Raw genomic sequence first — 17461 nt, forward strand, 5'->3', positions numbered from 1 at the left:
TATAAATAAAATCTAAAATAAGATATGAAATAATTAAATTAAATAAATAGCAAATATTAGAATATAAAAAAGAATATCAATAACTTCTAAATCAAAATATAAAAGAATTAAATTAAAATATAATTAACATTAATAAATGGCCAAGAGGCATGAAATGAAAAAATGTGATTCCCTCAAACATCAGATAGAAAAGAGAGAATACTATTTCATTTGGAAAAAAGAAAAGAAAAGAAGATAAAGTACATACATCAAAAGGGAGAGAGCAGAAAATAAAGAAAAGTTGATTAATTATTAATAAAAGGATACGTCTTTTCCCAATATGATGCAGCCATTCAATACTAGGGATATTTAATGAGGATTGATTTTTTTTTTTTTAAGACATGGGATAGGCGAAGAATATATATTTTATTACTTTTCATGAGGAATAAGAACTGGAAAGGAGATTATAACAAAGATATTTATTGTAAATTATATATATATATATATATATATATATATATGCACACACATCTGTATGTACATACGTAGATATAAAAATAAATATACATGTATACATGCATATATAATATCGGGGGTATATAATTGGATAATACAACTGGAAGATTTATTATATTTAGAAAATAAGAATTATTATACATATTATTTATATATATTAACAATAATGAAATCAAAATTATATATTAGTTATTTTATACAGATATACATATATTTGAATAGTAATATATACATGGTTAATTCTCTAATCACTCGCTAATACGACTAAGAGGATAGGGAGTTTGTGAAGGGAGTGGCAATTTGGTTACATTTTGGGAGGCTCTCAACATGGATAGAAACTTTGAGTAGTCTGCTTGTAGACTGTTTTTGCGCCCTAGTCATGGTAATGTTACCATGTTATTATGAGAGGTATAAGGAACTAGGACTGAAGTATGTATTATAAATTAGTAATTTGTATCTTAATCTAATATAAATGAATAGGGATGTATGTTTTCTTTTTTGATCGCTAAGGATTATATTTTGTTTTATTAGTGATAATTTGGTTATATGCAACACACACACAGCATATTCTTTAATCTCTTGCTTATCCCCTTAGAGGAAAGGTTGATGTTGTGTTGGGAGAGGCAGAGTAAATCCACTGAGGGTACATGAATCCCGAGATGCGATAGGGATGGGGTTCCAAAGCCTTGAGGGAAGCTATTATAGATTGGTGTCAAGGCCCTAAAACTAGTAAATCTCTGTAGGGTTGAGTTTAGGAGAGTTAAGGAATCAAAGCTTAAATATGTCAACTAACAAATCAAAATGTATTACGAACTACTCATTATTTTTCTTGAATTGAATTGATTTAGATGCACAGTAATGTACGCTAATCTTTGGAAATTGACAGCCTCCTAGTTAGGGACATTACAAAAATCACCTATGTTTTTTTACACTCTCAAAACCACAAGTCGATTCATAGTCACTCATGAGCCCACACCTTAAGTGTAATTCCTAACATAGTATGTAACTCCACATCGAGGATATTGACTCTTTAAATCAAGGGGGTGAATTGGTCAGCCAAGCACTATACGTTTGAGTGTGCCAATTGTTCTTATAACTCCTTTACACAGGGCTATAAGTAGCTGGTCAAAGATGCTCCATTTAGTCTGCCACGTAACTCCTAACTTCAATACTCTCTTCCACCCATCACAATACAACTTCAAATGACATAGTTTGTAATTCAAGAAATTTTATGGATTCCTCCAAAAGTGGTGCTTCATTTCAGGAGGGACCAAATGTTGCAACACATTACAATCATTAAATAATTAAACTGTTCCTAGGATTTCCAATTTGTACAAGACTTAGTTCTAACATGAAATACTTTCACCAAACCTTGCTTTCTTCAGATTTTGCAATATAGGGACGAAAAGTACTATGCACAGCACACTGTACATCAATGTGTATATCATGGTAGAGGAAATATATGTCCGGCAAAAAAATTAAAAGAAAATAATTGTGACAAACAAAATTGGGCTGTGATCTGGGCGTGCCACGTGATTGCTGCAAGCTCTTTATGCTGTGTGGCCTGTTTGTACACTCTTCATTTCCGTAATTCAAATCCATGGTATTTCACATCCAAAAAACAACACAAGTTTTCCAACTTTAACATCCAAGACAGATCTTTGATTGTGGCTTTCAATGCTTGATGTAGAAGTATAATATTTCAAAGCAAGACATTCCTTTCTCATTTATGCTTTTTTGTTTGGGATTTCATGTTGAGCAATGCACAACCACCAGTTAATCCAACAGATTGAAGGTTGAAATGAAGCTGAAGATTTTTCTGGACAGAATATTGGGAGAGACAATGGAGAAAATTTTCAGCTTAATTGCTAAAGACAGGGCCTGGTACACTTTCTTTCATAAACTGCTGCTTTAACCTCCTTCAACCCTTAGGCATTTCTGAAACCACTTGCAGGATCAGAGAGTAAAAAGTTAGACATGCTATAAGAATTTAATAGATTAAATTTGCCTGGATAATCTTACATTTTAATTTTAATACATAAGCTTATAATTCTTAGTTCTTCCTGTACAACAAACCCAATTAGCAAACTTAATTACAACATTGATGGCAAGGTTAAATAAGTCACATTATCAAATGCCTTACACTCTATAACAAATGATGTAACACATCATAAGAGCAATATTCTATAAATAATCTAGGCATTAACACAAACATAAATGATAAAACACTATAGGTGACAGGGATCTAAAACTTTTGGTTACTTACTATGGTTTGGTTCTAACTGCCTTGTTTACTCTGTGAAAACTAGATTGTTTTGAGCTGAACCTCGCTCAAGTTGAATTGTTGAATTATTATAAAGGAAGACTTAGTTCTTGTATCACTGTCATACCGGAGAGACAATATTACATATCTGTTTTGATACCGTCCTCATTTTCGAAATCACTTTCTATTCATAGGCTAAAGTTCAGCAGGTAATTCAATCGGTGGTTGGATTCCAACCTACCTTTGGAGTTTTCCAAGAGGTTGACCAAAAAATGTTCTAAGCTATTGAAATGTTTCTTAGTTTGTTGTCCAGATTTTGCCAGTAAAAAAACTTGGATCTCACCATGTTTTGACTTGGTTTTTTGGCACTTCTTGGATTAATCTCAGATCCGATGGATCTCAGATTTGACTTAAAACTTTGTTCTTACCAACTTCACCAATTTTACTAGCAACTAACTTTATCTCTTCAAGCTCATTAATCAACCATTCCTCGTGTCTGATAATAAAACCATCTTACCTTTATTCTAAAGTCTCAAAATCCTCAGAACTTTGGGAGTTAATTTTTGGTGTCTCGGAATCTTTCAAAGTATTAGCAATTTCATAGGTACATGCAGATTTTAGTCAGGCGATATTCATACTTCATCCAGCAAGTTGGTCTTCATGTTTAATTGATTCCCTTTCACCTTAAACATTTCAATTGACTTGCAAATAAAATCTTGGATAAAGTTTTGGATTATGCATTGAAGTTGAATTTATGTTGCAAGTCGGAATTTCATTGTTCATAAGGGATGGCATAACTCTCAACTTACACTTTCAAATTCACCAAAACGCTAGGAATACAACTGGACAATCTTAGGCATTTCTTGGTTCCAACCGGCGATAGACCATGACTCTTGCTTAAGCTTGTTCAAACTTCTTGCCCTACTAACCTGGTGACCTCAAAAACAATGCCAAAATGAGACAAAGCAAATAAACTACTAACCTAATCAAGCAAAAAGAAAGAATGGGGTCCCCATTTGCGATGGGACAGTGGTGTTAAAACCTCACAACGGAGGGCAAATTACATATGCTTTTCAAAGCATTTATTGGTTTTGTTTGTATCATTCTATGGATATGACATCTTGTCTTGGAGCTGTTTGATTATACCGTCCAGGCAACAACATTCAGTAAAGATTGCGTAAGGGATTAGCATTAATTTTAGGAAATTGTAGATCATGATGTGATTGACAGAGTATATTTTGTTTTGGAACCATTGCTGTGTACTAGGCAAAGCATACTGAGTGTGAGATGAGCTTGGCATGTTGATTGCTGTATGAATTTAAGCTTATTCTGAAAGTATTAGCAGTTTTCTATGTGCGTTGTAAAGACAGTTATATCTGGTAATTAGCATGGTGACATGTTTAATGTACTTCTGACATGTACTTTAGTTATTTGGATCTATGGTCTATGAACTAATCTGATTGTCCGGTGCATATTTAACAGGTGCGAGGGATAGAAAAAAGAAAGAAACAAGCTCATGATGAAGCACTTACTGCTCTAGAGGAATATGAATCTGCTTTGAGAGCTGAAAACACTGATGCTGGCAACGGAGAAGAAGTTAATGATTTTCAAAAGGGGAGACTTGTGTTTGGGGACTTGGCTAGGCAGGGTACCAACAAAAAAAATCATAAAGAATCGAAAATTGAATTTGAAGACATGCTAGTGGATAGAGGTGATGGAAGTGAAGATGATTCTGAGAACAATCTAGAAGAAAATTCAATGCAGAACCACAAAAACACTAGCTTCACAGATCAAGTGGAAACTGATCATAAGTTATCGTCTGAGGGGCTCAACTTAGATTTCTTTGGTCTATGCGGAATGGTATTTTCTCGTCATTAACATATTGTTCATCATGTTTTTATTTTAACTTTTCGTATTGATAATAAGTCTAAATTTAGTGAAGATTTTGCATTCTCTTCTGTAAGCTAACAGTTAATTTTGATAACAGCTAACAGTTAATTCTGTAAGCTGTGAGAACATATAAACAATTTACTTTTTGGTAACTAATTATTTTAAAGACAAAGTTTTACTGCTAGAAATTGATAATAGCATTGTGATAACGCAGGAAGGTTCAGTGGCTCCAACAATGACAAAAACAGCAGGACCTGTTTATGTTGACAGTTCCAATGAGCAAGATGAATGTGTAAATCAAAATGTTTCGTGTGAATCTCATTTGAACAATTTGAATACAGAATCTACAGAAAAATTGTTTATCTCCAAGGCAAAGAAAAGTACACTATCAGAACTTCCAAACAGTAGCAAATGGCTTTTTGGTGAGTCTGGAGCTAAAATGAGTGAAAAACTGCCTGCTGAAATAGGTGCAGTAGCAGCAAGAAATCACAAGAAACAACAAAGAAAAAGCAAAGAGGAAAATGAAAGCAAAATTGTACCCAATGGGCAAGAGAGGAATGTGAAAAGCAATAATGCACTTTTAAATGGAGGGGGTGCCAAGGTGGATTTTGGTAAGATTAGTAACAAAAGGGCCAAAGAAATTTCAAATCCCGGAATTTCCAATGATGACATCTCTGGTAATCATCCACAGAGTCCTGATCAAATTGATTCTAGCTGTGATAGTGAAGATGAATCCGAAAAAAAAGCAATGCCTGAGGGAATGGTTCCTATTGACAGTGTTGGATCACAAGCAGATCTCATTCAGCGTGCCTTTGCAGCAGATGATGTTGAGGCAGAATTTGAACAGGCAAAGGCTGAGGCAGTGAATGAAGAGGTTCCGGCATCTGAAACTGTTGATTCTCTCCCTGGCTGGGGACAGTGGACTCACATCCAGCAGAAAAAAGGGTTGCCATCTTGGATCTTGCAGCAACAACAAGAAGAGAAAAAGAAAAGGGAAGAAGCATTGAGAAAAAGGAAGGATGCAAAACTCAAATTTGTTGTCATTTCTGAAAAAATGGACAAGAAGGTAAGCAGAGCATTTGTATTTTTAAAAAGCTGTTTGTGTTTTTTTAATTTATTGGAATAAATAACATCAAGTTTGGATTTTGTAGTATGTTTAAAATTTCCAACAAACTGCACACTTTACTGACGTGATTATAGGATGTTGAAATCTGGACCACAGGAAGCAGATTCTGCAAATAAGAAACTATTTTAATCATCAAATTGAAACGTTAAAAAAGGCCAGTCTTTTGAGTGTATTAACTTATAATAATAAATCCACTCAAAGTCCAAAAAAGTTATAACCAATGAATGAGTTGAAAGCATAATTATATTAGTTGATACAGGTCTATATTTGCCTTATTCCAAGTCGACAGTTTTACAGAAATACTCACACATGATCATTAAATAGACTTCCAGAGCCTTATCACAGGATAAAAAACTGCTCCTTCAGAATTAAAAATAAATTTGGGAATGCTTACATTAAATATAATGTCCAAAATTTAGAATGATTAATATACACGTAGGATTATTTTATTTTGCATGTGTTGGAAATCAATCTGAAAAATTGCAAAATCCAGAAAGATCTTGCCCATCTTTGCTGTTGCCCTGTTTTGTTGGTCAATTTTATCTGATCTCAGAGATCTTCTGTGTGCCCCTATGTTGTGACCAAGATCTTTGTGTTATGCTGGTTCAACACCCCCACTCATTCTTTAGTATTTGTCTGCTTTATAAAAATCTCCAAATTCTGCTCTATAAAAATCTCAAAATGTTGGCAGCAGGTTCAATTGTAATAGCCCTTGGCTGGCTATACAGTTATGTTTTGTTTCCTGGCTATAGTCTATTATGTCATTTCAAAACCCAGGTTTCTTCATAAAATTTAGAATTAGACAGTTAAGCAAAGGTTAGACAGCAATAGAATTATCTACAACGCTGATCCAAACAGTAAGGGTTGGAAAATACACATCAAAGTACTGCTATAACCTTAACTTCTCTGATATACAAATGGGTCTGAAATTTCAGTGTCCTTGCAGTGATACTTACCTTCAAATCAATATAAATATCTGTATACTAGTCTAGGTTCTATAAACATCATCAAGTCTGATGACTATGAGAACAAACCCTTATGGATCCGAGATCCCTCTATGTGATATGAGTGTTATGTTGTCAAATGTAATGGTCTGGATATGGTCTGCGACCTATCAATAAAGTGCTGTGGGTGATTTCCTGGTTGAGACCTTTCCAGATGACTGCTGACTGCTGATCTGAATTGTGAACACCTTCACTTCATTCATCTGCTCACCCTACGATAATTCATTTCATCAAGTATTTCTGAATGACCTAGTTCTTAGCTTTTTTCTTTTTTCTTTTTTAGCACCTCATAAAGTGAGATAGCATTTTTCATATTTCCTCACAAATCTTACAATTTTCTCACTAGTATCTATGTGATTTTCATAATTTTCCCACTTTTGTTCATTTTCTCCTAGTTGTCACGTTAGAATAGTTGGAATCATTGAGAACTTACAAAGCCAAAATTCAAATTCAAATCATCCACTTCATTACGTTGATCATATGCCCCTTCATCTCTACAATCAAGAAAGTAATCCTTATGCTATCGAAGACCTTGGTGGTATTTCGCCAAGAATTTCTGTTTATCACACCCAAAAGAATCACATCGGTGAGACATTATTATTTTGTTAAGCACAAAAGATGCTTTACCGAAAAGTAGGGTCATGCCGAAAACTCAATCATCGAAGTGACATGTACATGTATCACCTCTTTAAAATATGAATAGGTGAACCAATATTGATGAGATGTTGAAGTTCTACCAAAGCTGAAATATGTTTCATCGAAGAGCAATATCCCGTCGGAAAGTAAGAATGTCGAGGAGACATGAAGATTCCTTCAAAATATTGAAATGAGTGCAATGATAGACATTAACAAGGGGGAAGAGCATTCCAACAAAAAGTTGTTTCTCATAAAGGCTTTATCAAAGGGAGATAAAAGACTCTTATGGACGAAGTATCATACTAAGTAGACAATGAAGATCTACTAAAGCATCGAGGAGATGCTAACATGGCTTGTTCGATGTAATCATCGAAGAGACAACAATAAAAGGCAGTAAGACATCTCATTGAAGAAGGATGTTATGATGTCGATGGGATGAGTTTGAAAGTCTCTCCGAAATATGATAGTTTCGGTGTAACATCTAAGATCTAAGTAACCAGAAAGGTGTTCCATCAAGACATAAGGTCCCATAAAAAAGTATGATCATTGGTGAGACGCTTTTTGATCCTACAAAGTTTATAAGTAGAAAATCCCTTCATTGATGGGACATCGAATTTCATCCATACCAAATTGGGTTTTATACAAAGTAGTGAGATCCAATGAATGGAAACCTTGTTGAGGGGACTTCTATGATTCAAGGTGATTTCTCACAATATAGAAAGTCTCTTTGATCAGTCACGAGTTAAATTCAATTGAAGACATTAAAGAGATACACAAGATCAAAGAAAGAACTATTGAGCTTCTATAACACCAAGGAATAAGAAATAAATCTAGTGCCAAGGAAAATATAAGGAATGTTAGGCTTTAAAGGCATTTCATGTTGGAACAAATCCTCTCTATAGGCTTTCAACTCGTCATAACCCCAAGCAAAGACATGACTATATTTTCTTAATAGTGAAATCAAATCAGACCTTATTTTAGAGGATAATTTTCTACCAATGAAAGCATTCTTAGGAGCATGTTCAGTTTCTAAATTAATTGCTTCAACATCATTCCGAGTTTTAGTGGACTTGCTATTTTTAAAACTTTCTTGCTCATCAAAAATTCTTTCCAAAGCTACTAAATCTTTAGGTATCTTATTTGTTTTAAGCTAAACTCTCTCTTTACCAAATAAGATTTCCTTACCATCTTGTTCCTCCATGTACCCATTCCAATCGATGTTTTGATCTATATAATTTTTCTCACAAGTTAAGAATCTGAGGAGATCTTTATCATCTCCAAACACTTGCCAATTTTGCACATTATCAAGTATCAACGGTCCATTCTTCATCTCCACCTGCACAATTTCATCAAGTGGAAAATCCATTTGTCAGATAGCGAGGTTAGCCATTACATCAGCTAGGAAATTACTAGATCCATCTATCCATTTAATGGGAAATGCATCAAAATATTCTATTAAATTTCAAACAGAATTTCTATACTACTTTAACTTGGGATTTCTGGTTGTAAACTTGTTTTTGATTTGAGATACAATTAAGTTTGAATCTCCCAGAATAGAAAGCAATTTAATTCCATGTGTTTTTGTAAGATTTAGACCAATGATTAATGCTTCGTATTCGGAGATATTATTTGTGCATTCAAAATTTACTAAAAAATGAATATTTGAAAGTCTTACCCGATGGTGAAGCAAAGATGACACCAGCTCCATTACCTTCTTTTGCTGCATGCCCCATCAAAGTACATTTTCCATATGTTACCATGATTTTCCTGCACATGTACTTCAACTGAGTAAACAACATTTAAAACTGGTTTAGCTATATTCACCTGAAAGTTGTTCATATCGAACTGGCAGAAATTTACATCGAAATCAGGATTAAATCTTCAACTAAGTAATACAATCTGGACTCTCTTTCAATTCTGATTTCTTTACCACCCACTGGTATAGTAGCATAAGGTAATTCTAGTTGAATGTGTGCTACCAAGTTTGACCATTGTCGAGATAGTAACATGCCATAATTTGCTGGAATTTCTACAACAGTAATGTCAATCCTATATAAAATCTGAGGAAATGCAGGAAATCTAAATTCAACATTCTTCATAATACCGACTACAAGAACAAATCTATTATCCATAGCATAACATTTTCCATTAGGAGTATCCACTTTTAGACCAATTTCTTTCATTACATCAGTAGACATAATGCTAATTGCTGCTCCAGAATCAATTATGCAGTTAGATTAAAAGGATCCACTTGATTAGGGTTTTATTTAATGTAATCCCGAAATATACAATAGGAGATTCCTCATTATCTTTCTTATCATTTTCATTGTTTACTTCTTCTATGTTAGATATAATCTTCACGGTCTCCTTCTTGTAATTAGGAAATGTCATCATTTCCATTAGCGAAACATTAATTTTCAATTGATAGAATGCATGATTCATAAAAGAGTGACAATCAGAAACTTGCTTACCAGTATTCTGCTTGGTCGATTGCTTGGTTAATTTAGGAGGCTGAAAGGTATCTACTTGTTTACCTTGGTTTTGATTGTTGTGAGGCTTTTGCAAATATGCCAGCAGGATTACCTTGATCCGTACTCGTGGGTTTATTTCTTTGCTGATATGTTTGTTTGGCCTGCTCAACGACTGCGATAGTATAGGCTTTTCTTTCCTCATTTGTCAACCTAATATTAGGCACTTCTTCCTCATCAGAAAACACCTGTTGAACATGATGTTGTTGATCAAGTTTTCTTGAATATAAATCTGAAGCACGATCCTCGTCAGAATACTTTTCATCATCTCTAACCCATAAAGGTTTGGATGACAAAGCATTAACTGTATGCTGATCCTCTGTCTCTTGATTTTATTCCTCCGAAATAGATTTTGTGACAACACAGTGATTAGGGGCATGGTGTAATCTACAAAGTTCGCACCATGGTCCATCTTAACTATGTTAACTTTCTTCAATGGATTAGGAGTATCCTTTACATGATTTGGTCTCTTTGGTTTTCCATTTTTCAAATTTGTACGATATGGTATTTCATGTAACCTTGGTCTTTCATTTCTCTGAGATGGTGGTCTTTCATCTCTGTTTTGCCTCATCTTTATATTCGTTAGCATGTCGATAACCTCTTTCAACTCATCCTTATTAGGGGCTTTAGGATTATACAACTTTGCATCATCTCTCTTGTTTACTCTGACAGCTGCCTTTTTGTCGTTCTCTATTGTTGTGGCTATCTTGAAGCTTGTGGAAGAGAACTAGGTCTATGAGACCTTATCTCATAATGAGTCTTACTATCAAATGCGCTGAGATAAAAGTCAATCAAAAAAGAATCCACCAACCTGATTTCTCTTGGGATTCTATTTAACACCTTGTTGAATTCCGAGACTGACTCATTCACATACTTTTTGATGCTCGTTAATTCATGTGAAGCAAATGACGTATCATTGTGGTCCTCGAATTGCTCTATGAATTGATTGACAAAATTGCACCATCCAGCTATGGATTTGTTAGGAAGATTCCTATACCACTCCGCTACGTCTTCTGTTAAAGATTGCACAAATAGTTTTGTGAAAACATCCTTGTGATGTTCTTCCAACTCCTCAATTGTATTCTTTAGATTAATGACATGTTGCTCAGTAGATTCAACTCCCTTGCCAGAAAACTTTGGAATGGTTTTTCTTAGCTTGTTAGAAATTGGATCAGGGTATCCTCTTATTCCATTGAAATCGAGTTGTCTATACCTTTCAATAACCATAGTTTGTCTTACAATATGATTTCTCATCCCTTGATTTTGCATCCCATAACCTTGGTTATTTTGGTTGATACCTCTATTGTTTTGATTGCCACCATAAGGGTGCCTTGAGTTTGTTTTATTGTGCGGAACACCTCTAGCATGTTGTCCCAAATTTCCAGCATGCTGGTTGTTGTTATAATATCGTCCAAAACCCTCATTCTGATTTCTATTTTGCGCATGATCATACAAAAGATTTGCTGGTAGCATAATGTGGGTCTAACTTTTTCTTGTGTGGAGGGTTGTACTTAGATGTTTTATTTGCCTCCTCCTGATCATGTTCTCCTCTTTCTTCTGTCCATCTTTCCTGCCTTTGTTTTCCTCTGTTGTTTACTTTATTTTGTAGAGAGACAATATCCGCTCTTGATATTCCTATTTTCTCTAGGATATAATTAGACTGCCTCTTAAGTATTCTTGCTAATATTGCATTGTTATCTCTAGATGCTTCAGCTATCTTTTTAATGATTGCATCCCACTGTCGTAACTTATCCTCATCTTCCTCATCTTCCTGTGTTATTTCATATTGTGGTTCTTCATCAACTCTAGGGATTTGAAAGAATGGATTAAAATTCTTATTTTCATTCTCAGGACTATTATGATTTGAATTACTTTGTTCAGTTTGCATATTAGTCCTCTCATGGAAATCCCTATGTCCTGAATAGATCATTTTTTATTTTTACTTTTCTTTTTCCTCAGTTTCCTTTCAAAATTCACTGTAAAATTTTTTGGTCCTTGATTACCTAGCCTCCTTCCCCACATTAACTTTAAGACAGATGTCTAATTCCGTTTATACAAAATAAACTGATCATTCTTGAACAATGTATATATGATAGAGTTGCCACCCTTTAAGGGAAATAAAATGAATATTTAGGTTCTTCCTCAGCAGAGTATATGCCACAAATGCTTGAATTGAAATAGAGATTTCTGAAATATATAATTCTGAAAACAAGATCAGAACTTTAATAGGAATTAGAATCTCTATAATTTCAGATTTAAAAAGCTCTAATGCTCACTCCTATATGCTGAAATGAAAAATCAGAACTTAGAAATCTGAGTAACGAAAATTATTGAAAAACTAAACCAGCAAACAAATATCAGATGGTGAATTAAAATATTCATAACTTCTCCAAAATCTGAAATTCATTCAAATGCTTTGATAAACAGGAAAAGAATGAATGCTGAAACTCACCACAATGTCTTGATTAAATGAACCTCTATGCTGTTCTGAAATCAAAAAAACTTGTGAAGTGTACTTGCAACTCTCCCCAATAGAGTTGCCAATCTGTTGGTTCTCTAAACCACAGATTATAATCTTATGAGTCTTGCCAGCTTGATGCTGGGATTCCAACGGGTTGAAGGCCAACTTGACAGGACTAATCAATTTGATCTAAGTCTTCTGCGCTTCTGGCTCTGTAGGGGCCAAGGCGGGTGCATCTGATCTTGAACCAATCACTAAAGTCCAAGGATGTTTATAGCAGATGATCTGATTATAAATGCAACAAAATCCCTCTGTATGGAAAGAGATTTAGAAAACTTCTAAATGCACATTGTTTAAATGAATATGTGAGAGATGCAAAGATTATATTGACTTCAAAATTTCACCAATAACTTCAGATAGAATTCTCCAATATTCTGGAATTAAAGCAGTTGTGAATATAGTTGTTTAAAAGTAAAATTTATTTATAATGCTTGCTATAATAGTGAATGAATTGGTTAATTCTTTGAAAAGAAAGATTAAAAAATGATTTGGAACTTCCAAATCCAATGCATACAATATGAGCTAAGATCAGTGCCTTAGGATGATGGAGTCAAATGTATTACAAATCCTTGAGTACAATTGTGTGAGACAAAAGATCTTATTCAATATTCGTAGACTTTTATTGAAATATAGAATGCAAGAATTAAATCACGTATGGTATTTGCTGCTAGTCTAAAAGGGTTCTTAATTTCTTTGGATAGAAAACCAGTTAGATAAGGAAAAGATAAAAACATGAACTCTTTCTGAATTTTTCTATTTATCAAGCAACAAATGCTATGAAATAACTCTCTGAACAAACTAAATAAAAAAAATGTTACCGAATCTGTTCTTCTGCGATTTGCACGGGACCAATTACTTTTACAAATGTCGTCTAAATTTCCAGAAAGCACTATCAACTTGCATTCATATCATAAATAATGGTTTATTGTTTGTAATCCTCCCTTTCTATGCCAGTTTTCAAAGCACAAAATTGCCAATTCGATATATATTCTCAAGAGTGCTATAAAAAATGTGCCCCATCTTTGTTTTTTGATCCTATATTTATACTTAAATGAAGAGGCACGAACATAAACTGTTGTGTCTTTTGATTTCATCTAATTACCAATCAGCAGTTGGAACTGCTCACTAACAAATGAGAAACATAAACTTGAGTAATCGAACTTGGTTATACGAACAACTGCTTGAGTCATATCTCACGATGCTATTATATATGGCAATATACAATCCGCATAAATATGCACGGGGCCAAAACACTGGTTTGAAAACTTAATAAATCTTCTGGCTTTGAATACTTATCCACTCCTGCCGTTCTTCTCCCTTGGGCACAAATTATGTGCAAATTTCTCATTTCCCTCCGCTGTGAATATGGTGCCTGAACTAGTTTCCCTCCAATCACTCCAAACTCATACATCTATTGCTGAATACGGTTTCTCTTAGATTGAATGTTTGCTCCAGTTTTTTTTATTTTAATGCATGAGCATATTGGGAAACCCATACTCCATATACATGCAAGTCCTTCTCCTTTCGCATGTTTCTTGCAACAAGTTTAAGGAAATATTAGATGCTAATTATAAAATGAAACTTGAATCAGTGGTTGACAACAAATGATTGTACTCCTTGTGACTTCTTTAGGATACTTCGCTTGTTTGGATATTATTCCTTTCTCACAGCCCTCTTTGTATCCTGCCAGTTATTTTGATACCTTTTGGAGAATTTGGGCATTCGTTCCACTCCGAAAATTTTACCAATGGTGTCCTGATAAGTTGCTTCCACTTCCGAGTAAGTACCAGCATCAATTGATTCGCAAGACACATGAGAAGAACATTGTGGAGGGCTCGCTGGGCAACTTTTGACCTCTCCTTCAGTCGGTCTTGTATTTAGTATTTTTATTCGATAAACACCCAACTTGATGGAGTGATACACTGTGAAAATGCAAAACCTTCAGTTCCTTCTGGTACGATGAAGGAATCCGCGAATGCTTGTGATTTGTGTTTCAATAAAACCTTCATTGTCAAATGTCTAAGGGTAGATTTGGTTTGGCTAATTATTGAAGATAGATATCCCTTTGCCTTCCAATATTTATTGCAAAGTCAGATTGATACAAGTCAAGCAAAAAGTTACAACAAAATGAAAAACTATTGAAACCCAGAAGATAGAATCTCAGCATCGTCTTTAGCAGAAGGAAGTGCTCCACAGCATAATGTCTTTGTAATTCTCTACTGTTCTTTTTCTTGTTACCACTCTTTTAATAGATAATGGCATTTTTCATTCCTTGGGAACTAGAGCCATACTTGAATAACATGAGCACAACTTTCTCAGTTTTTCGTTCATTCATCAATGACCCTTCCGGACAATGTTTTGACTTTCATTTCTTAGCCTAAGTTGCCGGTTTGGATTCTGGTTCAGATGCATGTTCAACATTCGGGTTCAAAATTCGATCAAATTTTTTTGGGGTTGGGTTCGGGTTCATTTTGGGTTCGTTAGTACAAGAATTTATCATTTTTAATTTCTTTTTTAATATATGTAAGATCATACTGCACCAAATAAGTTCATGCACCACTATATGAAGTGCGAGTGTGTTTTAGGGTTGGGTAGGTTGGATAATAAATCAGATTATATTTAAACCAAAAAAACGCCTTTTCAAAACAATAAAAACATTAAAAAGTCAATTTTTTTTGGTTGCATGCCCCAATTCACTCCAAATTCCTTTCGGGCTCTTCCGTCAACTACAAAATTTGCTTGACATTCGCCCAAATTTGCCCAGGATCCTAAAAAGAGAATCCGCAAGGAATTCATCAGACAAACGATGAATTTGACAAGAACCAGAACCGACTTTGAATTAGCTACGAATCGAATGTCGAATTTGCATGCTGAGGGGCAAATATGGTAATTTAGTTCTTAGCAAATGTTGTTTATTCTTTCATTCGATCGTTTGAATTTAATACCTCAGTATAACAAGTTGCTTCAACAAACATTCACGAGCATTCATGGCTGCAGGCCTGTCCAAATTTATCTCAATGATCCTCATGAATTGCAGTCTCAACTTTGATAATAAAACACAAATCTGAACCTTCAAAGCCTTGTGTGCCATTTTAATTGCAATGTACAATGAGTCAATCACAGATCATCTCCAACACTTCTACTGTCCATGGTAGTAACAGTGATAGCATCCTCCAGCATTGTGTGTGTATATATGGCAGCAGATCTCACCAAATACGGCCAGCATGAAGATAAATAAGTTCAGCTATAAGTGACTTCCACAGTAATATAAATCAGACATTCATCTCTTTGAAAACTCTTTAATGCCTTCCAAGTAGGCACGCCCAGCTCATACCCTTGTCTTAATTCTTACAGTCCTTGCTTTATAACAGATTCTGGAGGCCCATAAAGCAATCAAAATGCCTCCATCATTGCCCAATACATACTGTATTTGCTGATTGAAATTAGGTTGAGTGGACAATTCCACAATAATTGTATATGTTTCTTTGCATAATCAAGAATGGAGACCAAAATCCTGGGCTCCATCACCATACACTAGCTCAAGACAACAATTCCATTTTGTGCATTTAGTAATCACTACGGGCCATGGTAACGAGAATCAGAATTGACCATGAGTCGGAATCGAATCAGCCACAAAATGGGTAAATTTAAAAAACCCTTGAAATTTAGAGATTTTCACAATTTAAAACTTATTTCTAGCACCCTTTATTGAATATAACTTAAACACACGATAACATCATGAAATAGAAGCTAACATACATAAACAACGAACATAAATGATAAATCCATCACATACTTTACACGTAAAATGTAAATTGTAGCTGAAGTAAATAGAAATCATAGGATCATAATGAGTCATATGATCTCTTTGGTGCTCTTCCTTCTTGCTGGTTGCAAAACTGTGGTTTTTCTTTTCTCCTCTCTCACTTATCCTCTCTTCTACTTATGCTAAACAATTAGAAGGCCCTTTAGGGTTAAAACAAAGAGGAAAGGCGAAAGAAATCATTAAAAAAAGATGTATTTAAAAAAAAAATTGTCTTGACTTTTTATCAAGCTGCGTGGGCCAATTTTTCGCGATTCATGCAGGTAATTTTGGCAATTTTTTTGATGTGTCGCTGAATTGGCAATCAATCTAGTTCAACGACTCAAAAAAAAATCAGGAAGCCTGAATCGAATTGCCAAACCGGCGATTCACGCGATTTTTTGGTGATTCTCATTACTATGCTATGGGCCCTTAGCATGTACTGTGAGTGCTTAATTAAAATTACAGAGGTTCCAAGAACTTCTTCACTCAAAAACCAGTTCTTTTTGTTCACACTCTGCAATCATTTCACAACATTCCTTAGGTGACATTTCATTGGGAATTCCTGCTAAACAATCTAAACAAGTATCTTTGAGTCCTCATGTTGTGCTGATGCCCACTAGAGAATATTTGACAAGAACATCCCTGCCAACCCTGTGATTATACCATACCATAAGATCACATTTTTTTTAGTATTCAACAACATGAGCCGTGGTTAGGACTATGGAGAATGTTGGCAAAGTTTGCAGAATATTTAATTACGCTTGCCAATTTGTATTTGACAAAGAGTCTATAAAGACTCTTCAGCCATTTCAATCTGCATATTTGCACATTTCGATTTGGAAAGAAGATGCTGGCTAAGGTTGTTAATTCAGCATTATGTGTATTGATTGCATTTGATTTTGACTATTATCACTGACGAAGATCTATCCACCAAAGTTCTTTGGTTTTGACAAATGTTGATAACCTGTTTCAAAGCTTGGCATTAGTTTACAATGAATGATGGTAAAGGTGATGACTTCTTTTTGATGTATATGATCAGTATGTAGAGCTTTCAAAAATAATTAGTGAGAAGATGGTTATATTAACTGTTCGCAGTATGTCACTACCTCTTCATAACATGCTGCCACCTTTGCATACAAGTCGTCGTACTACATCAGAGATCTTGAGAACTTTCATAACTTGTTGATTATCCC

General features: G+C 34.6%; 1 protein-coding gene across 1 annotated transcript in view; it reads left to right on the forward strand.

The window, feature by feature from the left end:
• Positions 1 to 17461, forward strand: part of LOC149563698 (U3 ribonucleoprotein (Utp) family protein) — a 69088-nt gene that overhangs the window by 39627 nt on the left and 12000 nt on the right. The window contains exons 6-7 of the mRNA XM_089826838.1: positions 4241 to 4618; positions 4863 to 5714. Of these exons, the coding sequence (XP_089682964.1) occupies positions 4241 to 4618; positions 4863 to 5714 (1230 nt within the window). The remainder of the gene's footprint in view (positions 1 to 4240; positions 4619 to 4862; positions 5715 to 17461) is intronic.

Source organism: Cupressus sempervirens, chromosome 4, assembly GCF_028749045.1.
Source record: "Cupressus sempervirens isolate cs-2001-9-10 chromosome 4, ASM2874904v1, whole genome shotgun sequence".
In the NCBI taxonomy this organism is placed as follows: domain Eukaryota; kingdom Viridiplantae; phylum Streptophyta; class Pinopsida; order Cupressales; family Cupressaceae; genus Cupressus; species Cupressus sempervirens.